At 37.9% G+C, this 25,897-nt stretch overlaps 1 protein-coding gene across 5 annotated transcripts in view; it reads left to right on the top strand.

Annotated features, from left to right (window-relative positions):
* Positions 1-25,897, top strand: part of CDC40 (cell division cycle 40) — a 49,111-nt gene that overhangs the window by 21,140 nt on the left and 2,074 nt on the right. For all 5 annotated transcript variants that reach the window (XM_070733364.1, XM_070733363.1, XM_070733365.1 and 2 more), the window contains 12 exons: positions 1,909-2,038; positions 6,583-6,666; positions 7,298-7,437; positions 9,132-9,228; positions 10,998-11,137; positions 13,285-13,359; positions 15,436-15,481; positions 17,000-17,101; positions 19,484-19,599; positions 19,851-19,984; positions 24,028-24,104; positions 24,701-24,845. In XM_070733364.1, coding sequence (XP_070589465.1) covers positions 1,909-2,038; positions 6,583-6,666; positions 7,298-7,437; positions 9,132-9,228; positions 10,998-11,137; positions 13,285-13,359; positions 15,436-15,481; positions 17,000-17,101; positions 19,484-19,599; positions 19,851-19,984; positions 24,028-24,104; positions 24,701-24,845 — 1,286 coding nt within the window. The remainder of the gene's footprint in view (positions 1-1,908; positions 2,039-6,582; positions 6,667-7,297; positions 7,438-9,131; positions 9,229-10,997; positions 11,138-13,284; positions 13,360-15,435; positions 15,482-16,999; positions 17,102-19,483; positions 19,600-19,850; positions 19,985-24,027; positions 24,105-24,700; positions 24,846-25,897) is intronic.

Below are 25,897 nucleotides of genomic sequence, written 5' to 3' on the forward strand. Positions count from 1 at the left end.
GTCTGATCTCTCTGGAGGATGAGGAAATAATACATGAAATGAATCTCATTAAGTATTGCAGTTTTGACTTTTTTGTCAGATGGCTTAAGATTCATATAGTGGACATCTCTGCGGGTAGAATAACAGCCTTATATAACAGCTGTAGTTAATGTATGAGGAATATATACCTTTCATCTACTCAGTGCTTTTGCACTCAGTTATTGCTGGATTTTCTCCCTGAATTCCTTCCTTGAAACAGTGCACAGATTTAATAGAATGGAATATATTATAACCAGATTCTTATCTGCAGACATATATGCCTGTCTCTGGTGGATAAAGGGCTTTTCAGAACTGATTTAGATGCACACAATAGGGGTAGTAGGCTAGTATGAAAAAGATTGCCATTGCATAAACAGAAAGCAACAGTGAATATAGTATCTTAGCTCTGACATGAAGATAATTTGCAATTTAAAAGTTACCATGCGGTCAATTAAATATTGAAGTCAGATAGGGTTGGATTCAGAATGGTTAAGAATGGAAATCTAAATGAAGGGAATGTGGTAGCTTTTGCAGATTCTGTTTCTCTCTTGGAGTGATCTATCACCAAGAGTGTTGAAGGTATTGTAAAATGTGTTATGTCTCAGCATGGTTCACGGGGGGGGGGGGGGGGGATCAGTTGAAGCTTTCAGCAGAATTTTTAACTTAGCTAATGTGGGGAAAAAATCATTGTACAGTACAGAAGGCAGCACAGCCATCTTGTTTCAGACCATCCTATTGACGCAAAAATAGGAAAGACATAGAGAATAAAACTCTGAGATAGCTCATAGATAACATACAATGAATTCTTCCCTGGCTTGATAGCAATTATGCCTAGCTATAAAGTACTGCAATTTGTAGGTGTTGGAACATTGTTAGAGAATGTGCGATGTACTAGGAATAATATTTAGCAACTCTTAATGCTACAGAGTGGTTAAGAATAAATTGGAGGGGGGATTTTTGGTCTTAATACGCTTTCAAACCTTTTACCTTTATTTGAGTGAATTGAATATTTTTGCATCTATCTGCTGTTTAACTTTCTCGATGCTGCTGTTTTGGATAAAAATTCTCAGAATGAGGGAGAATCTTATTATTGAACTATGGTTTTTAATATAATTTGATCATCTACAATTTGCATATTGTACTGTAAGAATTCTGAAAGTGAGATTATTGACTCCATTTCCACTTTCATACTTGATTATTTAGCAGTCATCATTACTGCATAAAACATGCTGATCACATCAGCGGTGAGTTGCTCCCAGTTCTAACAACCGATATTGCTGGAGGCTCCGCCCACCCACCCAAGGTGCTTCTGCGCATGTGCAGATGCATTATGCGCACACAAACTGGTAGTAAAGGGTTTTAGAACCCACTACTGAATTACATGTAACAACTTTGCTTATGTGAGATGGTAGGTTTCTATATATAAATTTGGAAACCATTGCAAAGGTTTGATTTTTGATCCTCACATTAATAGGTACTCACGTAGTTGTCTGCCTTTTCCATACTAAACCTTAGCAGTATAGGCAATGGTGATCCGCCTGATAACAGACTAAATGTCAGGTCTTCTATGACCAATAAACAAATCTGCTGAATTTGCAGCTTATCTGAATTCAGTAATGCCTAGAAGCTTCCAACCCATTGTCTACAAAACTAATTTTAGATTGTTCAATCTGAGGTTCAAATGCCCACTTGTGAAAGTTCAGTAATGATCATAGGCAATCATTATAGTAAATTGTTGTGAGGATAGACTCATGTATGCTGCGCCAAGTTCTTTGAGCGTAAAATAAGACACTAATGTAATAAATATTTCAACATGGATAGCTTTGTAAATAAAAAGTCATATGTGGAGCAAATCTTACTAAACATTTTATTATACTATTTTTAACACAGTTTGGGCCAGTCAATCCATTTAGGACTCAACAGATGGCCGCTCCCAGAAACATGCTTTCTGGATATACGGAACCGGCACATATTAATGATTTCATGTTTGAACAACAGAGAAGAACTTTTGCAACTTATGGTAATATATGTGTATGTTTCTTTATACTCGAACCAATTAAAATTTGTTATGCTTATTAATGCCATGCTCTAATATACAGTGATACCTCAGCTTACGAACTTAATTGGTTCCGGGACGAGGTTTGTAAGGTGAAAAGTTTGTAAGACGAAACAATGTTTCCCATAGGGATCAATGGAAAAGCCATTAATGCGTGCAAGCCCAAAACTCACCCCTTTTGCCAGACGAAGCACCCGTTTTTGCACTGCTGGGATTCCCCTGCAGCATGGAAAAAACACGGAAGTCCGGAGGTGGTGTTTCCCATGGAGGGTAGCCTCAGGAGAATCCCAGCAGTGCAAAAACGGGCGCTTCGCTGGCAACAGAAGTCTGGAGGCGGGGCATCCCAGTGGCGGCGGCTTGGGTTTGTAAGGTGAAAATAGTTTGGAAGAACAGGCAAAAAAATCTTAAACCCCGGGTTTGTATCTCGAAAAGTTTGCATGACGAGGCATTTGTAAGACGAGGTATCACTGTACCTCCAAACTTCTCAGAACCTCCCAAGCTTTAAAAATAAATTGTGTCCATATGCCCTTGGTCTTTTTGGCAAGTAGTAAGTGACTTTATTTTTATTTGGAAAATATTCAGAAAACATCTAGGTTTGAATTGTTTGTCTAATTGAATTTTCTATTCACCTATTTTATGAAAGCTTTTATAATATTAATATTAGTTATACAATTCCTGAAAGAGTAAGGTAGTTAATCGATGTTGAAATACTGCTGACAATATATACAGCTCTGCAACATGTCTGCAATAATCTTCATTGTGTAGAAAAGATGATGAAATAAATGTAACATTTCTTATTGGATTGTAAATGTTCACTTTTGTACCACTTATTGAACAAATTATTGTAAGCGTATCGTTTCCATCCAAATTTCAGCATAACTTGAAAGTAACCAGGATCATAGTTAATATAGCAGTAGGGTTGTATATACAGTGGTACCTCTACCTACGAACATCTTTACTTATGAACTTTTCTAGATAAGGACCGGGTGTTCAAGATTTTTTTGCCTCTTCTCAAGAACCATTTTCCACTTACCAACCCAAGCTCCAAAACTGTAACCAGAAAAGGCAGGGAGAAGCCTCCATGGGGCCTCTCTAGGAATCTCCTGGGAGGAAACAGGGCCTCCACCCTTCCTGTGGTTTCCCCAATCACACGCATTGTTTGCTTTTTACATTGATTCCTGTGGGAAAAATTGCTTCTTCTTACAAACTTTTCTATTTAAGAACCTGGTCATAGAATGAATTAAGTTCGTAAGTAGAGGTACCACTGTAGTTAGTACAGCCTTATCTTAATAATGACTTCAATAATGAATCTCCTATCAATCATGCCAAAACTGAAACACTGCTCTTGTTTTATTTATTTGTTTGTTTGTTTGTTTATTTGTTTATTTGTTTGTTTGATTGTTTGATTTTTATGCCGCCCTTCTCCTTAGACTCAGGGCGCTTACAACATGTTAACAATAGCACTTTTTAACAGAGCTAGGCTATTGCCCCCACAATCCGGGTCCTCATTTTACCCACCACAGAAGGATGGAAGGCTGAGTCAACCTTGAGCCGGTGATGAGATCTGAACCGCTGACCTACAGATCTACAGTCAGCTTCAGTGGCCTGCAGTACAGCACTCTACCTGCTGCGCCACCCCAGCTCATTTTATCGTTTTATCATTGTTTGTCAACACAAATCTTACTAACTGAATTTCCTCAACAAATTTCACCTTCCTGTTCTTGGAATAGCAAATACAAGCAATTTTATTTGCTATCCAGTATCTTTGGAACAAACTTCCAGCAGACGTGGTTGGTAAATCCACAGTAACCGAATTTAAACATGCCTGGGATAAACATATATCCATTGTAAGATAAAATACAGGAAATAGTAAAAGGGCAGACTAGATGGACCATGGGGTCTTTTTCTGCCGTCAGTCTTCTATGTTTCTATGTTTCTTTTAGTGGCTTAGAATAATTTATGTCTGAATACATAATTGTCATATTAAAATAATAATAAAATATAATAGTTTATATCAACAGCAATTAAACTTTGTTTAAACATACTTTTGAAAAGCCAATCTTTCAGAACATTGATTTCCTCAATTCAATAGGAAGTACATTCCAGAGCTTAAGATCAGGTATAGAGAAAATTTGATTCCAGTGCATTTTGAGGGAATCAATTTATAAAAACTCTGCAAATCGGATGTTTCCATAATGATATATACTAAGAGTCCCTGTTCTTAAAAGTCATTGTTCTTTTTTGGGAGGGAGTCAGTATTTATAGCCATTCCATAAGACTAATGTCTCTGGTCATTTTTATGGAATAGTTAATAAATACAACAAATACCACAAGGAATGACAAATTCTATACCACAAATGAAAAGAATCCCTCTTTATTTTGGAAAATATCTTGTAGAATTCATAGCCCGCATTCTAGATCCAAGGTCAATCCATAGCATTGTCTGGAGGTAGAGAGAAAGACCTATTCACTGAAAGCTAAGAGATCAGTTTAGAAAATATATAGGAACTTCAAATAAATATTTCTTGATGCCTAATTCATTTTGGAGAATTTCTTTTCCCTCCTTCAGGTTTACTATTCTGTATAGTAAAGTAAATAAATCAACGCAAGTTGATTATCTGTGAAGCTTGAAATATTTTAGTATTCATTTTATTGTGATGTTTGTAAATGAAAGAGAAAGAATAGCAGGTTGTGTAGAATGTGTGTTCAATCTGTATAGTTTCTCAGATACATATTTACATACTACTTAACATTAACATTTATATTGTCTGGAGGTAAACAGTTTAATATTACTCTCAAGGCAAGCTAAGCAATAGTCTAGCAATTTGTTTTCTCAGTTTTCAGCAGTAGCAAAGAGTGTCTCCATGTACACTGACGATCAAAGAATTTGCCAAATGCTAGGAGTTAGAGAAGGCATCTCCTCTGTCTCCAAGAATCCAAGCTTCTCTGCACAGGAATGTGCTCCTACCTAAATTTTTCAAGAATTGGACAAAGGCATCATTGTTCAGTTAACATCAAGCTAATAAAATAAACTAGAATGTTGGCAGCAAGAAACAGCAGGAGCTAATACATTTGATTCACCCAAATCCTGGGCTGTCTTCCAGGCTTATCTTTGTGGAGCACCGTGGATTGTAAAATGGAATATTGTAGGTGGTAGTCAGAGAAGGAAAAGAGACCTGAGCTTCAATTTCCCCTTGTCCTTTGCACTTTGCTTCTTGTGAGTATGTTAATTTATCTCTGAGAGCATCAGAGCATGCTTTGACAATTATGTATTCAGACAGAAATTATTTTAAGCCACTGAAAGAAGATACAAATAAAACTGCTTGTATTTGCTATTCCAAAGACAGGAAGGTGATATTTGTTGAGGAAATTTAGTTAGTAAGATTTCGGTTGATAGATGATGATAGAGGTTTTAGTTTTGGCCTGATTAATGGGAGGTTCATTATTTAAATCCCTAATAAGGTAAGGACGTCAGAAGAAGAAGCAAGGCTACATTTTAGCCCATCATTAATTGTGGGTGAATTAAGGAAAACATAAGAATGAGAAACCTCTAAGAAGCAAACCATTCTAATTTCTATCCTTAATATCCTAAAAATCAATTTACCAACATGGCCAGATTTCACCAGAGGCCATTTGAGGAGATGCAAATTGGAGTGGTTTGCAATCATCTTTTTTTTTCAATTATCCCACATGCATGTATCTCATGATTAGCAAGTCAATTAATGTAGAATGGATATAATGACAGTTAAATGGATAGTTTATCTTGAAAATCATTCAAAGAGTGCTCATCCAACTGTATAAAGGGTATGAAGTGGAATGCAAAAAGATTCAGTCTTGATTTCATGGTAACTGTGATTCATGCTCTGAAGCAATACCCAATCACTGAAAATGATATTTCTGTTTAAATATGTGCTGACAGGAGGGGCACATCAATCTGGTGGCATGATCCCTTACTTTTGATTAATGTTACAATTCACACTTTGTGGTGTGAATAGATGATTGTGATTGGAATCCTGCCATTTATTTTTTTTAAAGCATTTTTAAGACGAAACAGGTATTTTGTTCAATCATTCAATCAATCACCATGGAAATATCCTTACTTTTGGAACATTTGAAGTGCAAGAGATATTACAGAATCCTAGGGACATATCTATCATCCATCATCTTAAATAAATAGGTTATTATAGATTCTTAACAGCAAAAGATTACAAGGCTTATTATAAATAGCATTTTTAAGCATAGTTATTTTATCTGATTTTTGTTAAACCCTAATTTATGCATCCCATATGCAAAGTCATTATAATTGTCTTTTTTTATGGCGTAGCATCAAAAGATTTGAAAATTCATAAAATCTGTTGATAATTTGTAAATATTTTTGTTAAAAATGTGTGTCAGAGGTGAGCTAAGGACAAACATTTTTGTTTTGTTTGTTTTGATAATATCAATTAAAATTGTGACAGTCAAAATACTTTAATGAAGAATGATTTTAAAACAATTTGATCCCACAGGATATGCACTAGACCCTTCCATTGACAATTATGAAGTACCTACTAAATATATTGGATCTGTAGAAGAAGCAGAAAAAAATCAAGGTAAAGGAATACCAGACATATTTTTATTCTTGATTTCATTATTATCTTTTCTTCTGTATTCTTGTATTCACAAACTAAAACAATTAAGCAATGTGTGAACCATCACTGTTTGATGGACGAGAAAACATGTTCACGACAGAGTTGTGACTTGAATGGTTCAGATATGTTTTAAAATTTTGAAGAAAATCTTGGGTGCCTTCAAAAAGTATTTTGGGCTGGGGATTAACCTCTTCTTATCTTTTTTTTCTGGGCAAGTGATAACATTTCTGAAATAAGTATTGCCTTGTAGGTAGTTATCACTTTTTCTGAGAATCTTTATTCAGTTAACTCTTAATGTGATAAATGCGCTACAAGGAGAAAACTAATATGGAACCTAATCACAGCATAGCTTGGCAGTAGAAGTAATGTATGCTTTAAAAGTCATCGCTACAAACCTTGGCAAAACTATTTGGAGTTTTATTGGTTATGTATGAGTATGAAACAGGAATTATTGTGAACGTGTTGTCTACAAATCGAACTTGATTTTGTATGAAAGGATCAATATATTTCAGGAAGCGGAAGACTATTCTGTCATCCTTAAAGTAAGAATTGTTTTCAGACCTGGACATAATATTTTGCTATTGTGTCATAGGTTTAACAGTGTTTGAAACAGGACAAAAGAAAACAGAGAAAAGGAAAAAATTCAAAGAGAATGATGCATCTAATATCGATGGCTTCCTGGGACCTTGGGCAAAATATGTTGATGAAAAGGAGGTTGCAAAACCTTCTGAAGTGAGTTCCCTTCATTTATTTATTTATTTTTAAAGTCAAGTGTAGAGAATGAGATGAGGAAGTCTCACATTTGGTTTTTGACACTTGTTTATATATACATTTACACTCTTGTGTTTTAAATGGGAGAGGAGCTCTAATTCTGGATAGTAACTTGGTGCTATGCAGCTGTTTTGAATGACAGGTCTCACAATTCAATTGCTTTGCCATTGACCAACAATTGGGAGTTTAAATCTAAAATATGTGAATAGTACCAGGTTTCTTAATCACTTATTTTTCAAAAAGTGTTTCTTCATTACACAGTGTGCTACTCTAGTATCTTGGCATCAGGGGGGAAAAAACAGCTTACGTGGTATAAATCATGCAGATGGTTTTTGAAAAGCAATTCCTTAAATTACAGAGCATCAAGATGTCACTTACAAAAACAGACAGCTCTACTCTCACTACTGACACTACTTTAAACCATAGTTGTTATTCTGACATTGATATACAAAGTCTCCATAACTGTATTGTAATTGAAATCTTGACCTCTATATATAGGACGCAAGTAAAAAAACATAGAATATACACCGTGAAATAAATTTCTAAATGTTGTTTGCTATAGCATTACACAAATGACAACTCACATATTCAGCCACACAATTGTATTTGATGCTGTTCTTCAGAATGTTTTAGTGTTGACATTTTTGAAAAGCACCTTTTCCAGTCTCCTCAAAGCAGAAAGCACCATTATACACTCTCTGTAGTGCAACTGCTGTCAAAGACATAAAGGAAGAAGGGAAGAAACATGTGTTTGAGAAGCATAACCACATTTTCTTTATAGCTCCTGTGCATCATACAAGGGGGTAAAACAAGCATATAGCATTAGCAATAGCATTTAGACTTATATACCGCTGCACAGTGCTTTGCAGCCCTCTCTAAGGGGTTTACAGAGAGTATATAAGCATATTGCCCCAAACAATCTGGGTCCTCATTTTACCGAACTTGGAAGGATGGAAGGCTGAGTCAACCTGGAGCTTTCTGCCAAACTGCTGACAGCCGGTGATCAACAGAAATAGCTTGCAGTACTGCACTCTAACCACTGCACCACCGAAATAAAATAAATAAATAAAATGGATCTACTCGGGATCCCCTAATCCTGCCCCCCAAGAGCTGCACCACCGAGGCAATATTCACCACGGAAAGTGGGTTCATCTCAAAGTAATAAGCAGAAAGTAGCATATCCAAAGTCTCTGAGGTCTAGACATTAATCAGTAAAGCACCAAGAACAGATCTTGATAAAAATGTATGAGGGCTAAAACACATTTCCAAGAAATCTGAATCTGATTACAGAGGGAAGGGGGGAGGGAGGGAGGGAGGGAGAGAGCGAGGGTGGGGGAGAGAGAGACAGACTACAATCCCAGTTTGCAAGGGAATGTTTATTTTATCAAATACTCATAAAATCAGTCCATTTGGATCATATGAGGAGTGACCCTATCTATGGCTAGTATTGAAGTATGTGCACATACATAATGAGTGGGTGCGTGTATAATATATATGTAAAATCAACTTGTTCACAAAGTAATTTCCTGAATTTTAGTTAAAGTCTCTTATTTCAGATATCATTACTTGTTTTATCAGAATTCATTGTAGATATATAATCCTGTACTACCTGTAGAAGTGAGGATTTGTAATTTTTAATATTTTTGACAAATTAGGAAGAACAGAGGGAACTGGATGAAATAACTGCAAAAAGGCAGAAGAAGGGCAAACATGAAGATGATAAACCTGGAGAAGAAAAGACAGTTTTGCATGGTAAGTGATACTGTTAGTAATTAATCTGCAGTTTTGTTATTAAGTTTGCACTGTATCACTATTAAAGATAATACCATACCATTGAACTAATACATCTTAGCTAGAAGTCAGGGCAGACTAGATGCTTCTCTTTATGTATGTGTGTATGTGTATAAGCTTAGCAATTGCTTTTGGTTTATGGTAACACAGGAAAAAATTGAACTTGCAATTAAACTTAAGATGTGGCAGATTGAACTATTGGGAACGTTGTGGAAATGTCATTTGCTTGGATACTGATTTCAAATTTCAGCTCGCTGATTTTTATTTTAAAAACTCCTTTTGATGTAGTTTCTATACACATCTGGATTGTTATATTTGTAAGGTGTTTTTTTATTGTGTGCATTTTATTTATTTAATTTTATGGTCACCTATTTCATAAAAGTGATTCTGGGTGGTAATAATAAAACAAGAAAAATGAAAATATAAAACAAAAATAAATATATATATTTTAGCAGCTGAGAAAAAAGTAAGAGTTTATAGATAAACTACCTTAAGTGAGTACAGTCCACAGTTTGCACTTCTCTCCAATGTATGGCAGATTCAGTAGAAAGATGCCCTTAATACAGGAGGGGAAGAAATATTTTAACATCAGTTATTCTTACTACTCTACAAAGAAATAATCTAATTAAAATTCATCGCTTTTGCTATTAAAGTTTAAAGTTGCAGTCATTATGTTTTGTTGTTGATGTGAAAAATCTATAGCAACGTGGAGAGAGGTTTCTTCTCCTACCTTACATCATAAGCTTTCCAGACATAATGCTTCCTTCTCTTTCTGCAACCAGTTCCATTGGTCATCATCCTAGGATTTATGCATGTCATCGGAGGTTTTGTTGTCATTTTTTTTTCTTATGACTCAACGGAACACTCTTTTCCATATTGCAAATCAGTTTGAAGGATGAAATTAAGCATTTGGGATATTTTTCATATGCATCTATATATTTTCATTCATTTGATTTCCTTCCTCCATTCCCTTTCCTCCCATTGGAATGTCCTCCAACACAAGAGAGATGCCACATATACATATATCACAAATATTATTTTTGAATGCAGCATTTTTTTAAATGTGCATGCCTACCCTGCCATAAATCTAAACCTTTTGCCAAATCATGTTAGTGACCTACTATTTCTTAAGTTCTCAATCAACCTGTTTATTTATGTATTCATTTTGCTTCTATGTCTCTCCTTCTCACAATGACTCAGGGCTGCTAACAGCATTAACAAAAGATGACCCAAAATTTTAAGTAAAGTACAAAATGGTTAAATCAAGTAAGATTTTAAAACTGAAAAATGAGCCCACCTTGCTCAGTTACCACTTGCTCTCTTCTAATCTGAGAGAAAACAGGTTGATTTTCAACAGTCGTCAAGATGAGAGAGACAAAGCTGACTTGATCTCTGCTAGGAAGGGATTCCAAAGAGGGGCCTGGATAATGGGAATGCCTACTTCCAAGTCCCAGTCATAAGGACAGGATCTGAAGAGACTTGACCTCACTGGGTGAACAGAAAAGAATACAAATATGCCCAGACAGCTCGAGGATAGAAAGAAGCTGAATTTGAGCTACACATGTATCAGTATTAATAGAAGCTACCCAAAGAAATTGAATTTTAGGCCATTGTTAGGGATCCACTTCAATTTAATCACAGCTGTCTTAACATTGAATTGCTGTAATCTATTTCTGATAGTAAAAATTAGAATTTCCCCCCCATTATTTCATATTCTTTCTTTTTTTTAGTCAAAGATATGTATGACTATCAAGGGAGGTCCTACCTTCATGTTCCTCAGGATGTTGGTGTTAACCTACGTTCGACAGTACCCCCTGAAAAATGTTACCTTCCTAAGAAACAAATCCATGTATGGTCAGGTCATACAAAGGTAAGGAACAGCTGAAAAATTATATTTTCCTCTTTTCTGTCTTTGCAATCCTTTCATTGATCATAATTACCATATTTTTCGGAGTATAAACGCACCTTAGTTTTTGGGGAGGAAAATAGGGGGGAATCTCCCTAACAGGTATTCATCTGGCTAGCATCCTTTTTCTGGTCAGCTTCAGCACATTATGTTATCCCTTGGTTAGGGCTGGAAAAAAACCTTCGGAGCGAGTAACAATGAAAAAAGCCTGCAAGCCAGGAAGAGCCAGGAAGATCGTTAGCGCAGTGTAGCACTGGGAAAAAAGCTTTCAAAAGGATCTACATTCAGGATAAGGCGGACCCAAATTTTCAGCCTCAGGGGGGTGTCTTATACTCTGAAAAATATGGTAGATTAATCCCATTCCAAATTTACCAGAATTTCAAAATATGGAAGAAAAATTGCACAGGATAATACTAGGCACATTTTATTACTGTATATCAATTTTATTCCCAATTTCTAGCCTATCTCTGCTAGTTATCACTACTTTTCCATATAGGTTACTTTTAAATATAGATACTGTTTTATATTTAAAATAAGTAGTTTCAACCATTCTGGAAGTAATTTGAGCTTGAAACAGTTGTGTTTTGAATTGGAAACAGATGTTTTAATCTCAAAACACTTCCAGAATAATCAAAACAAACTATTTTTAACTCAGAGCAGCTGTTTCAGACTCAAAAACAAACCATTTCAGAATCAAAGTATTTTTCACATCTATATGTTAAAACCATTGGCCTTAGAGATCTAATCTTGAATGGCTGCTCATTCATGGAAACCAATGGTATCTGTTATTAAGATGAAAACTTGGGGGAAATGCCAGTCATTAGAGCAGTGGGTTATAAAGTCTTTTGTGTGTATTTAGGAGGATTTTGGTGAGTTCACAGCAAGTTTGAAGGTATACATTCCAAACCTAACTTATCCCAGTATTTTCTGTGGCTCAAAAATCTTCCATTTTTGCTTGGAAAATCTCCCATTTTTACATGGCCATGTATATAGGAAGCATGGAAGTCTCAAAATAATGTGGAAAGTAGGAATAATAATAGTAATAATAATAATAGTAGTAGCAATAGTAATAGTAATAATAATAATGTAGGCCAGCCATTTGATAGGCAGAAAACCTCTTTCCCTAAATGAAGAGAAGACATCTGTTCATAGGGACATAGCTGCTTTTGAATTACACTATCTCAATGCTCATTTTAAGTATTAGCATCTTTTACTGCACATTAATATTTGTTAATGGTGTGGGAAACTGCTATATTCATATTGTGGGTATTAAATTGTCTAAGAAGGCTATCAAAAATATGACCATATACCAGTGATGGTGAACCTGTGGCATATCTCAGGGCACACAAAGTGTTGTCCTATATCAGTTCCAGCACATATGTGCACACTGGCCAGCTGATTTTCAGCCTTTTTCGCTCTCCCCAGGCTTTAGCAAAGCCTCCTGAAGCCTGGAGACAGCGAAAAATGGCTCAACAGCCCAACCGGAGGTTCGTTTCCTAACTTCCGGTTTGGCCGTTTTTCACTGTTCCTAGGTTTCAGGAGTCTGGAGGCTTCGGTGAGGCCTGTGCGCATGTGTTAGGGGGTAGCGGAGTGAGGGGGGTTGTGTGCATGCATGGGAGGGGAAAACATGGGTGTGGGTATGCAGGCACATGCTAGCGTGCATACACACCCTATATCATTTGCTTCTAGTACTAGTACTACTTTTGGCGCACCCGAGCAATAAAAGGTTCCCCATCCCTGCCGTATAGATATCTGACATTAACTCTTCTTTTTGTAGATTGAAAAGTATTGCGATTTGAATCCATGCCCATTTTGTGTTTTAATAGGAGCTATTACTTTGTTAACGTTGAATAATTACAGTTCCCCAGCATGTTAGAAGAGGGGCTTATCCAAAACTACTCAAAATTTACAATATACTGCAATCATAATATATTGGCCTTAAAAATTAGAAGACAAAACCAACTCAAAGCCTAGTCATTAGGAGATGTAGAACTGTTGCTGTGTTTAGGCACAAAAACTTAATAGCGCTAGAAGCAAATGATATATGGTACTGAAATACATATTTTGAAAAGGGAAATGAATACATATTCATAGTTATGTTCTTATTTAAGGGAGTCAGTGCCGTCAGGCTGTTTCCTCTTTCCGCTCATCTGCTCTTATCTTGTTCCATGGACTGTAAAATTAAGGTAAATGAATTCCAAGCATACTACTATCCCTGCTTTAATTTTGTTGTGACTACATTTCCTCTTTAATGCTTTCATTAATGTAAACTCAGTGGCAATTGCCATGCTTTTGCCAGGGCCATCCATGATTATAACTTTTAAGAGCTGTTAAGTGCTTATTTAGTTAAGAAATGCATTAATTTAAATCAGTTAGTATACCCATAGTTCCAGAGATTTGCTGAATTGCAATTCCCAATATCCTTCATAGCTGACCATGCTAATTTAGGATTTTTAAAGTAGTCTATAATTCAATATGTGGAGATGTGAATATGTCAGGATTTCTCCACCTCGCAATAGCTAATCAAATGTTTTGGACAGATCTTGTAACTGGTAAAGCAAAGCCATTACAGCCAATGTTAAAAGATGAAAATGTTGGTTAGGCATAACAAGATCTTGTGCTATAAAAATGATTGTATTGATCCTCTGCACTAATCCACAATGCCCATATTTCTGAAAAATAGTTTGGATTTTTAAAATACCAACCATTACTTCCTTTTGAATATTTTTGCAGCTATCTTTTTCTCTCTATGCCCATTATATAATATTTGTCTCTCATCACTTTTTGTGGCAATCATTCATAATTTTTTTCATTCAGAATCCCTCCCAGTTGATTCTGCCAAGTATTCTTTTTCATGCTTCCCAGTAGATTAACTTGGGACATTTTTATGATTCTTTGTAACATAATTTCATCTCATTCCAAATAGCTTCTGCCTATAATTTTTTCATATGCCCATTTTTATTCATTTTATTATGAAACATATACTTTGCTTGCATGCATTCTCTTTTCACTCTATTTCCCTTTCTTCCATGTCCATTTCCCCCCCAGTTCTGCCTACAATTCTATCTCCAAAAAAATGTGTCAGGATCTCTCATCAGTCTTACATCCTTCACTAATTATTTTAGCAACCAATGTAATAATGCTTTCACTGATTCCCCAGGAGACTAGACAGAAGATACCCAAATTCTTAGAGTCCAAGAATGTTAAAGTTAATTGTAAAATAAAACCAGAAGTGCACATGGATGACCGATTCAGCTGGATTCAATAATTTCTTTATACACATAATAACATATATTTACAATACCATTAGCAGAGTATTTCTCTTCAATCAGTTACAGGTAAATATAAATAGGAGAGTTAGTTTCATTACAGCAGAGTTCAGGATGAAAGAATACACAGTGGAAACTGGAGCCACGTCCAGCCTTAAGGTTAAATTCCAGTTTCGATTCTCTGCACAGACTCAGAAGTAGTTAGCTCTTATTGGCTGACTGAGTTGCTATGTCTATTCCTTGGCTGACCTTGTTACCACTGGCTCTTCCAGTCATGAATATTCTAACAAAGAATGGTCCCTCGAGGGGGTGAGGCTGGTGGAATCATTCCTTCCCACAAAGAGACATTAGTCACTATTTGGATCACCACCTCCCAAGAATGTAACTAATCTGAAAGAACATGAATGCAGACCATAGGTGGCAGAACTCGCAGTAGTAAAGATATTCAGATTGGCCAACTCAAACTCCTCCCTCATAATTAAGTTAGGACGTGCCTTGATCACTTCCCCTATACTTTTAAAATTTACTTATATGTAGAAACATAGAAGATTGACAGCAGAAAAAACCTCATGGTCCATCTAGTCTGCCCTTATACTATTTCCTGTATTTTATCTTAGGATGGATATATGTTTATCCCAGACATCTTTAAATTCAGTTACTGTGGATTTACCAACCACATATACACATACCAACCATGTACACACAAAAAATGCATCTACGATATGCAGTATATACTGTTACTACTAGTGGTGAGAGAACCTTCTGTGTTTAACAAAGCAAATGTCATGTCTAAGACTCCAGTTTCTCTTTCTTTTTATCTGAGCTGCAAAGTTTTCACAAAGGGGATTTGATGCTTTTAATTTACCTATGCTTGAATATACAAACTGTACAATAGCTTATATTTGAAGATGGGTTGATTTTAAAATGCAGTCTTTGCATATATAACAGCCATGTGTGATTCTACTTAAAGTTGTATTTTCCTCCATTCCAAAGCTCTGGGAAGTGTATGGTGAACGAAGATGTTTGAGAACATTCATTGGTAATATTATTTACTCTTTTTTAAAAATGACTGTACATGTGCATTTTTTAATAACTGAGCTGTGTATGCTTTATGTAATCCAAAGTTTCCCAAAATTTGGAGGTTAGTGAGCATATTCATGAGCTTAAATATAAGGCATACAAGATTTGAGTGCAAAAGCACAATTTTACTCTTTCTGATGTTAACCAAGAACATCTCATTAATATGAGACAGGTGTAAATCAAAGCCTTTGACATTTGGATGATTTTCAGATAAGATATTTCAGTTTTGTAATGCTGATTTTGACTTTTAAATGGATATTGTTATTTTAAAAGTGGTTTTAATTACTTGTTATCAGCCATGCCTATTAATAGCCCCTCTTCGGAGAGGGGCGGCATACAAATCTAAATAATAAATAGCAATAGGATTAAAAATATTTTTGTGTGAATATTCTACGGGCTAGAGCTAATCATTAAATAGCTAGTCTTCATCTTATCAAGAGTTATGAAAACACTTATTTCATAAAACATTTATTTAAAAAGTACAACCATTTTCTTCACATATTTTTAGAGAGAGTTGTGAGATATTTTTAAATATGGGAATGTTCTCCCAATGGGAATGCTTCAAAAGGAAATGGAAACCAGGCTAACTCTATGGGGCAGAGGTCTTCAACTTGGCAACTTTAAGACTTGTGGACTTCAACTCCCCGAATTCTCCAACCAGCATAACTGGCTGGAGAATTCTAGGAGTTGAAGTCCACAGATCTAGGAGTTGAAGTCCACAGGGTTAAATAAGGTTCAGGAGGGAAGTGTTTTCAATAGGAAAGTGAACACAAGAACAAGGGGACACAATCTGAAGTTTGTTGGGGGAAAGATCAAAAGCAACATGAGAAAATATTATTTTACTGAAAGAGTAGTAGATCCTTGGAACAAACTTCCAGCAGACGTGGTAGATAAATCCACAGTAACTGAATTTAAACATGCCTGGGATAAACATATATCCATCGTATGTTTCTATCTTAAAGTTGCCAAGTTTGGGGACCCTTGCCTATAGGCTGTATACGGAAGTATCCCCTCATTTCATCCTCTGTTTCTGAACACAGAGAATCTACGGAACAGATTAACTACTGGCTGAGATAGACTTCCTGCTTCAATTCTTTGCAGTTACATTTTGAGAAGTCAGATTCATGACAAGAAGTCTAATAGATTCTCTAATTTATTAAGGTCCATGGAAAAGTTGATGCTTGCCTTTATATTTACTGCTTATCCGAGAACTGTATTTGTGCAAACTGGTATAGATACAATTACCAGTTTGTAGTTTTTTGTAGTGCTAGTCTCTACACTATGCTAGCCAGAGGTATCTAATCTTACAAATAAGAGCAAGGAGGAATAAATAAAGTCGTGCCTGAATCCAGCCGTCATGTTCTGCCGCTTCAAAGTTCTTTGCAAGCTATGTTGCATTATACATCATGCTGATGCCCTGTTTAGAGGTTTAAATTCTACTTCTCTTCCATCTAATGGTATGATTTCCATCTTGTAGGACACAGTAAAGCTGTTAGGGATATATGCTTTAACAATGTTGGGAACCAATTCCTCAGTGCTGCATATGACCGCTATCTCAAACTATGGGACACTGAAACAGGTATTTGTATGCGTCGAAAGACTGCTTATGTAATGTGCGTTTTTCAAAAGATAAGCTTCAAGCAGGATACATCATTGCTCTCTTAATGATGCAATGTACCTTTAGGATACTTTAAAGGGTGCTTCCATAACATAAAAACATGTCAGTCATATATGCACATGTTGAGATGGAAAGGACAGACTTACAGCTCAATAAAAGAGCAAATACAGTGTTCCCTCAATTTCTGTGGGGGATGCGTTCCGAGACCACCGCGAAAGTCGAATTTCCGCAAAGTAGAGATGCGGAAATAAATACACCATTTTTGGCTATGGACAGTATCACAAGCCTTCCCTTAACACTTTAAACCCCTAAATTACCATTTCCCATTCCCTTAACAACCATTTACTCACCATTATTATTGGTACTCACCATTGAATAAGACACTTAGTGATCCTGATATTTATAAACATCATTATTTATTAATAATAATAATAATAATTAATTATTAGTAATAATTATTATTTTTGTTATTTATTTGCAAAAATTATTATTTTGGCGATGACATATGATGTCATTGGGTGGGAAAACCCGTGGTATAGGAAAAAACCCGCGAAGTATTTTTTAATTAATATTTTTTGAAAAACCGTGGTATAGGCTATTTGCGAAGTTCGAACCCGCGAAAATTGAGGGAACACTGTACTCTATTTTGTAATTTCCTTGTTTAGTATGTTCAAGAAAAGCTAGGAATGATTCCTTCACAAACTCTGCAGAGTCCGTTGCTAATTGTTGCAGGCTAGACTGACTAATGGTTTGTCTAAATATATAAGCTTGCTTCCTTTATATTCCTACCGTCTGACTTGCTTGTTTTTGTCCTCTGCCTTAATATTTTATTACCAGACATAAGCATGAGCACTGATGATGTTATCTGGTTTGGGTAATGAAACTTGTGCAATAGAGATTAGAATTGCCCCCACCCTCCTTGCCTTTCGTAAGCTTCTTAAAACCCACCTCTGCCGCCAGGCATGGGGGAACTGAGATACTCTTTCCCCCTAGGCCTTTACAATTTTATGCATGGTATGTCTGTATGTATGTTTGGTTTTTTTTAAATTATTATTATTATTATTATTATTATTATTATTATTATTATGGGTTTTAATTGTTTTTTAGTATTGGATTATTGTTATACGCTGTCTTATTATTGCTGTTAGCCGCCCCGAGTCTCCGGAGAGGGGCGGCATACAAATCCAATAAATAAATAAATAAATAAATAAAACAATTAAGTTCAGAGAGCACCAAGGACCCCTCATTTCAACCCTGAGTTTCAAATATTCGCCTTCATTAGTAACACATAAGCCATGGTGACGCAGTGATTAGAATGCAGCACTTGCAGGCTACTTCTGTTCACTGCCTGCTACTAGCAGTTCGGCAGTTCAAATCTCACCAGCTCAAACTTGACTCAGTGTTCTATCCTTCCAAGGTCAGTAAAATGAGGGCCCAGATTGTTATTGGGGCCAATATGCTGACTCTGTAAACCACTTAGGGCTCTAAAGCAGTGTTTCCCAACCAGTGTGCCGCGGCACACTAGTGTGCCGCAAGACATGGTCAGGTGTGCTGTGAAGAAGGAAGCTCAGAGAGGGGGGAGAGAGAAAAAGAGAAAGCAAAAAGAGAGAGAGAGAAAGAGAAAGAAAGAGAGATAGCAAGAGAGAGAGAGAAAGAAAGAGATAGCAAGAGAGAGTGAGAAAGAGAGAGAGATAGCAAGAGAGAAAGATAGCAAGAGAGACAGAGAGAAAGAAAGAGATAGCAAGAGAGACAGAGAGAAAGAGAGAGAGAGAGAGATAGCAAGAGGGGGGAAGGAGGGAGAGAGAAAGCAAAAAAGAGAGGAAGGAAGAGAGAAAGAGGGATGGAGAGAGAGAAAGAATGGAAGAAAGGAAGAGAGAAAGAGGGAGAGAGAGAGAAATAGAGCGAAAGGGAAGAAGAGAGGTTTTTTTTTGTCCAAAATTTTTTTAGCGCCCCAGGATTTTGAAAATATGAATAATGTGCCGTGGCTCAAAAAAGGTTGGGAAACACTGCTCTAAAGCACTGTGAAGTGGCATATGAGACTAAGTGCTACTGTTATTCAGGGCAAGAAGATTTCTTTGTCAACCTCTGTCAGTTCTTAGAATAGGTGAGTCCAACATTGCCAAATGATTTATAACTTACTACTCTGTATCCAGTTCCAGTGCCATGAAACCTTGCCTTCTTCTCTAAACACTCTAACTGCCCTCACAAATTGTCTTTTTTTACTTCCCTCTCCTGGTTTTCAGGAAATCTTAGACCAACAAGTCTCTCCAGTCAGCTGTCTTAAAATCATACTTTAAAAGCTAAAGTTGTAAACATCTTCCTATTCAATTGTTTTCACTCTAGGACAGTGTATCTCAAGATTCACCAACAGGAAAGTCCCTTACTGTGTCAAATTCAATCCTGATGAAGATAAGCAGAACCTTTTTGTTGCAGGAATGTCGGATAAGAAAATTGTACAGGTAACCCAAAAGCTTCATAACTTATTTAGAGCAATATAGTTTCAACTCAGCTTGCAAATCTTCATTCGAATGGTTTCCTTGCAGTTGCAAATACGCTATTTCCCTTTAAAGTCTTTTTTTTTTAAAGTTGAGTTGAGTTTTCTAACATATAGATACTTTAGAATATTTCCATAAAATTTTGCAAACGCTGTGTATCATTCCCTTCAAATTTTGGGGGGAAAAAAAGAATTCATGCTTGTCTTCCTCTGCAGTGGGATAGTCGAAGTGGAGAAATTGTTCAGGAATACGATAGACATTTGGGGGCTGTCAACACCATTGTTTTTGTGGATGAGAACCGAAGATTTGTGAGTACGTCGGATGACAAGAGTTTAAGAGTCTGGGAATGGTAAGTTGAAGTTTGATTGCATTTGACAGTAACGGGACCAAGGCAAAAAAGTAATTACAGCAGTGAAATGCATTGTTTTCTCTATACATTTCCATTAGTCTTTTCACAATCCCAGGTTATTATATTTACACTGCTGCTGAAAAGTTTGGGAGCCATTTCTAATGGTCAATATTTCTGCATAAATATGACACCTCTGTTCTCTGTGTAAGAGAAAGAGAACCCAAGCAAACAAACGATACAAAAGCATCACACTTGTTCATTTATTTCTTAAGAGAAATCATAGAATCAAAAGGCTGGAAGGGACCTTGAGCATCTTCCAGTCCAACCCCCTGCCCAAAGCTGGAATATTTATGCCATCCTGTGCAAAGAAAGGGTTGTCCAGTCTTTTCTATGAAAACCTCCGATGGAACATCCAGAACGCCAGAAAGCAAGCTGTGATCCAGTGAGCTTTGAATGTTGAATTGCAGTCTTTCGTCTCTGACCGATAGTTGAAGATGGAGACATTAACTGATCCCATACCAGGTCTCAAAGTCTGATTCTTGATCTTTATTTTTATTTTGGTAATCTGGTATGCCTGTATTGGCGCTAAAATAAAACTAGCGAGATTGCTATTCACTAAAAGTGAAAAAAATGGAAAAGAAAGTTGTGGAAAGTGACTGCGAAGAAGATATTTTCTAATGTAATATTAAATCTGAGATTTCAAAATGGTGATTTAGTCAACAAAGAGTTTTAACTTTGAATGAAAAGAAGAATCATGTGACTCAAGGCAACTATTTGGTGACTGGCTTTTCTTTGGGGGAGGAGGAGTAGAACAATAATTGATTTGGTCCTTAATTGGCTTTTGACTTTAATGAAAGAGCGCCACCTGCTGGTTCTTCAGTACCACTTAATGATACTCAGAGGCCAGCTACCCCCCCAGCCCTGTTTCAGTAACACACGAAACGTGTAACGAATGAATGTGTTGTAGTGGCAGGTAAGTTTTTATTAGATAGTCACCACCTGAAGCTCCGGAATAACAGGCCAGATATAAATGAAAGAAGAGCAAAATGCTTGATGCTCAAGATGGCTAACCAAGTGCTTACTGAATGCAGATTGTCTAGGTTCAATTGATATAGGTGGTAAAAAATTACTTGCTTTTTCTAACATGGGTTGGATTGGTTTAAAGGTATATAAAAGCCAGCAGTCAAATCAAACTTTTTTATTTAATTTTTTGGTTGTAATAAAATAAAAGGTTTTTCTATTACATACCATCCTATTTGATTTCTTTAAAGTGCAAGTGCTTCTCTGGTTGTACAGTAGGCCAGAGCATTTGGTTTTATTTTATATGGTTCTGTGACAAAATTATCACAATTAACCTTTCTGAGATCATGTACATGCCAAATAATTCATCATTAATATACTGCATGAAAATATGACGTAGCTGTGTAATGAATATTTTCTGCATTTGCTAATCCTCATTGTGAAATCTCTGTTAGCTATAGCAAATTCTCCAAAGAGCTTCCGGAGGACATTTAGTTAATGAAACTAAAACAGCCTTAGATGCTACAAGAAGATTGACAAAATGAAATTTACTAAAGTCTAATAAGAAATATCTTAGTCTTTTAATATACACATCAATGGCAGAAGTGTTGTAAATCATGCTTTGTAGGGAGTTAATTCACAGTTCAGATTGTTAAAATAACCACAACATAATGTAAAACATAGATAGCACAGGGTATGTTTGTATATGTGTATGTCTAATCAAGTTTATATGTGTGCCTCTGTACACTATAATGTGTGTGTGTGTGATTTAATTGGTTAGAATTTATTAAATGCTTTTAATAGATGGTCTTATCTCCATATCTTGAATGCACCGTTCCCTGTAAGCTGCGCACGTGAGCGCGCGCGTGCTCCAAAATACCCCCGTGCGCACCCTTTTCCTCGGCTGCGCACTCCCCATCCCCCTGCCAGCCTGCGGGGGGGGGAGGCGCTGGCAGTAGAAGGGAGCCACGGCCACACCTGCCTCTCCATGGTGCCTCCGGCCCCCTCGTGCTCCTGGCCTCTCGGCCCTGCCCCCCACCCGCCCGGCCTCTCTTTCTCCTCCTCTGCAAGAGAGGGAGGGGGCAGGCGTTCTCCGGAGGCTGGCGGGCGCGCGCTCTTCCCATCTCCCTGCCTGCGCGCCCGCCCGGAACATTCAAAGTAAGAGCGAAGGGTTTTCTTATTTTGAATGTTCCAGGCGGGTGGGCTGGCAGGGAGATTTGGGGAGCGCGCGCCGGCTGCCCCCCGAACACCTGGCCGCCCGCTCGCTGCCCGCTCCGCCTCTCTTTCTCCTCCGCTGCAACACGGCGCCCGGCCACGCTCCGCCTCCCAGGAGCCCAGCTGAAAACAAAATGGCTCCAAAAGTCAGCTGGGCTCCCGGGAGGCGGAGCTTGGCTGGGCGCCGTGTCTTTGCCTCCGCGCGCTGCCTCCGCCCGGCCGAAAACAAAACGGCTCCAAAAGTCAGCTGGGCTCCCGGGAGGCGGTGCGCGGCTGCTTCCTCTTCGCTGCAGAGCCGCACGGAGGCGAAGACACGGCGCCTGGCCACACTCTGCCTCCCAGGAGCCCAGCCGACTTTTGGAGCCGTTTTGTTTTCAGCCGGGCGGAGGCGGCACGCGGAAGCAAAGACACGGTGCCCAGCCACGCTCCGCCTCCCGGGAGCCCAGCTGAAAACAAAACGGCTCCAAAAGTCGGCTGGGCTCCCGGGAGGCGGAGCTTGGCTGGGCGCTGTGTCTTCGCCTCCGCGCGCTGCCTCCGCCCGGCCGAAAACAAAATGGCTCCAAAAGTCAGCCGGGCTCCCGGGAGGCGGTGCGCGGCTGCTTCCTCTTCGCTGCAGAGCCGCCGGGCAGAGGCGAAGACAACGGCGCCCTCCACTCTCTCTCCATCTCTCTCTCTCTCTTTCTCTCTGTTGCCGGCGTGGTGAACGAGAGAGAGAGAGAAAGGAGGGGAGAGAGAATGAGAAAGAAAGTGAGAAAGAAAGCAAGAGAGAAAGACAGGGAAAGAAAGCAAGAGAGAGAGAAAGAGGGGGGGGAAGGAGGGGGAGGGAAAGACATAGAGGGAGGGAATGAGGGAGAGAGAAAGAACAAAAAAGAGAGGAAGGAAGGAAGGAAGAGAGAAAGGAAGAGGGATGGAGAGAGAGGGAATGAAAGATGAAGGAAGGGAGAGAGAAAGGGGGAGGGAGAGATAGAAAGAAGGGAGAAGGGGGTAGTTAGGAAGAGGGAAAAGGAAGGGCTTGGAGAAAGGCAGGGGGAAAGAAATATAGAAAGGAAAGAGGGAGGGAGAGATAGAAAGGAAAGAGGGAGAAAGGAAAGAGGGAGGGAAGAAAGGGAGGGAGAGATAGAAAGGAAAGAGGGAGGGAGAGATAGAAAGGAAAGAGGGAGGGAAAGATAGAAAGAAAAGAGGGAGGGAAAGATAGAAAGGAAAGTGGGAGGGAGGAAAGAGGGAGGAAGACATAGAAAGGATAGAATTATGGATGCAAGAACTTGCTCATGTGTGATAGCGCACGCCCACACTTACTTACTTACTTTATTTATTTATTTATTTATTTATACTTATGTGCCGCCCAGTGCCAAAGGGACTGCCGCTCAGACACTATACTTTTCCGCTCACCCCGAAAAAAAATTAGAGGGAACACTCCTTGAATGTAACCTCTTACTAGCATTAGCACTTAAACCTATACATGGCACACTCCAAGCGGTTTACAGAATCATATCAAGATTAGGGTAGGGAAATTCTTCCTTACTCTTGGTGTTTAACCTGTATCCAAAGTAACAAACATCTAGATCAGGGCTGACAAACTGCCGGCCCCTGGGCTAGATGGACACTTGCGGGCCACGCCCATGCCTGGTTTAGTGAAGGGGGGAAAAGTCCCGATACATCACGTCACAACAACATGTAATGCTAATTGTGATGTCAAATGTAAATAAAACTGTACTTCAGAAATATGGGTTCATATCGGAATACTGTGACCTACATATAAGAACATTTTATTTGCAGGAGCCTTCAATTCATGTATTTTACTTTTGTAGGGACATCCCAGTAGATTTTAAGTACATAGCAGAACCAAGTATGCATTCAATGCCAGCAGTGACTTTATCTCCAAATGGTAAGCTTATATTTCTATCTTATATATTTCTATCTTATCTTACACAGGATATTTTATTTTTAAAAGATGTAATCATATTTAGTATTTTTTAAGTTAACATCCAATATTTCAGAAATATTTTATCTGGGTTTTGGAATGTGTAAATGTTGCAGAGGAACATCTGGTAAAAGCAAAAACAATTTTTTTAAAGGCAGAATAGAAACTAGCTTTTTTTAATTCTTTACTTTAAATGCTGGTAATCCTGCGCTGATCAGACTTATTTCCATATTTCCCGTGTACGTATTTTGCTCTGACAGCTATTTTCCTTGTCTTGGTGGTTTTTTTGTTATATTTTAAGTTATCCACCTTTGCTATATGGTGCATATATTTTTTGGATGCCAATTTGCAAGTTGAATTCTGTATGTTAAATCAGCAATGCCAGAAATACTAGTAAATCTAATTTTGGGATCAAGATGGTAACATTGCAGGCATTTGCCCTTGGCAAATGATTTCTTAGATATCTGTAGCTTACATTTTTATATGTTACAGGAATGTTTGATTCTTAAAATCCATGAGGTAGGAGATTTCACATGTGCCTTAATATCTTACCTCAACAGGAAAATGGCTTGCCTGTCAATCAATGGACAATCAGATTTTGATTTTTGGAGCTCAAAACAGATTCAGGCTAAACAAAAAGAAAATCTTCAAAGGTCATATGGTGGCTGGTTACGCTTGCCAAGTAGATTTTTCACCTGATATGAGGTATGTACTACTGTTTTTACATACATAATATAGATTATGTATCACTTTTGTTTTTATTTTCAAGTTTGGCTCCACAGGTAGTGAAATCTATTTATATAAACCTGCCATATAATTGTCAAATGTTTTCTGGATGTAAAGGTTTTTAAGACTATCGTTGATCAGAATATAATACACATTATTGGGCTACTACATAAAGCCTAATTAGTGTTGTGGTTAGCTCTGGCCCAGCTCCTGCCCCAAGGAATGTGCAGGTGGATGTGGGGGAGATATCCACATGCCGCAGGCCTGTTTTGCTCCCGATCAAATCTGCTGATGAAGCCTCCTCTGACCAAGGAAGCGTGAGTGACAGGGAAGAGGGGAGTTTGGCAGACAGCCCAGGAGGAGATCAATCATCTGTATCATCCTTGGATTCTGAACAAGAATTAATGACACATCCACGCATGCGTAGAGTGATGCATAGGAGCCAACAACTGAAGGATTATTACAAGAGAAAATGAGGCCACCTGTGGTTGGGTGGGGCTCCAGTAATTGGGGCTGCTGCTATAAATAGAAGCGTGTGAGTTTGGCCGTTGTGGAAGAGTAGCTGATCACAGTTCTTCAGGAATCGTGTGTTGCTGTTTTCTGGACTTTGTTTGTTGATTTTTCACGCCTTTGAAACCAAAGCAGAGCAACGTGTGTGTGTGTGTGTGTGTGTGTGTGTGTCTCACTTCGTTGGAAGAAGAAGGGGTGTGAAGTTTCTTCACAGCTGCTAGCTAAGTACTTAATGACTGCTTAAGGGAAATTGTACAGACTACCGGGTTGTTTTGGGACGAGTGCTCTTTGCAATACAAAAAGAGTGCTTAGTTTATTTTGAAGTTTGTGATAAGGAACATTGTTTTGAATTTTCAAATGTGTGTGTATCTGAAATTTGTACCCTTGAATTTTCGGGAGGCTCCTACCAGAGAGCCCGGCAGAATAATTAGTGGACTTGAGATTTGGTTTTTGGGCTACAGCAGCTTATCAAACCCTGTATTATATGGATATCCTGTAGAATTTGGGCAGCCTTTTTTTGG

The sequence above is a fragment of the Erythrolamprus reginae genome, chromosome 1 (genome assembly GCF_031021105.1).
Source record: "Erythrolamprus reginae isolate rEryReg1 chromosome 1, rEryReg1.hap1, whole genome shotgun sequence".
Classification (NCBI taxonomy): Eukaryota; Metazoa; Chordata; class Lepidosauria; order Squamata; family Dipsadidae; genus Erythrolamprus; species Erythrolamprus reginae.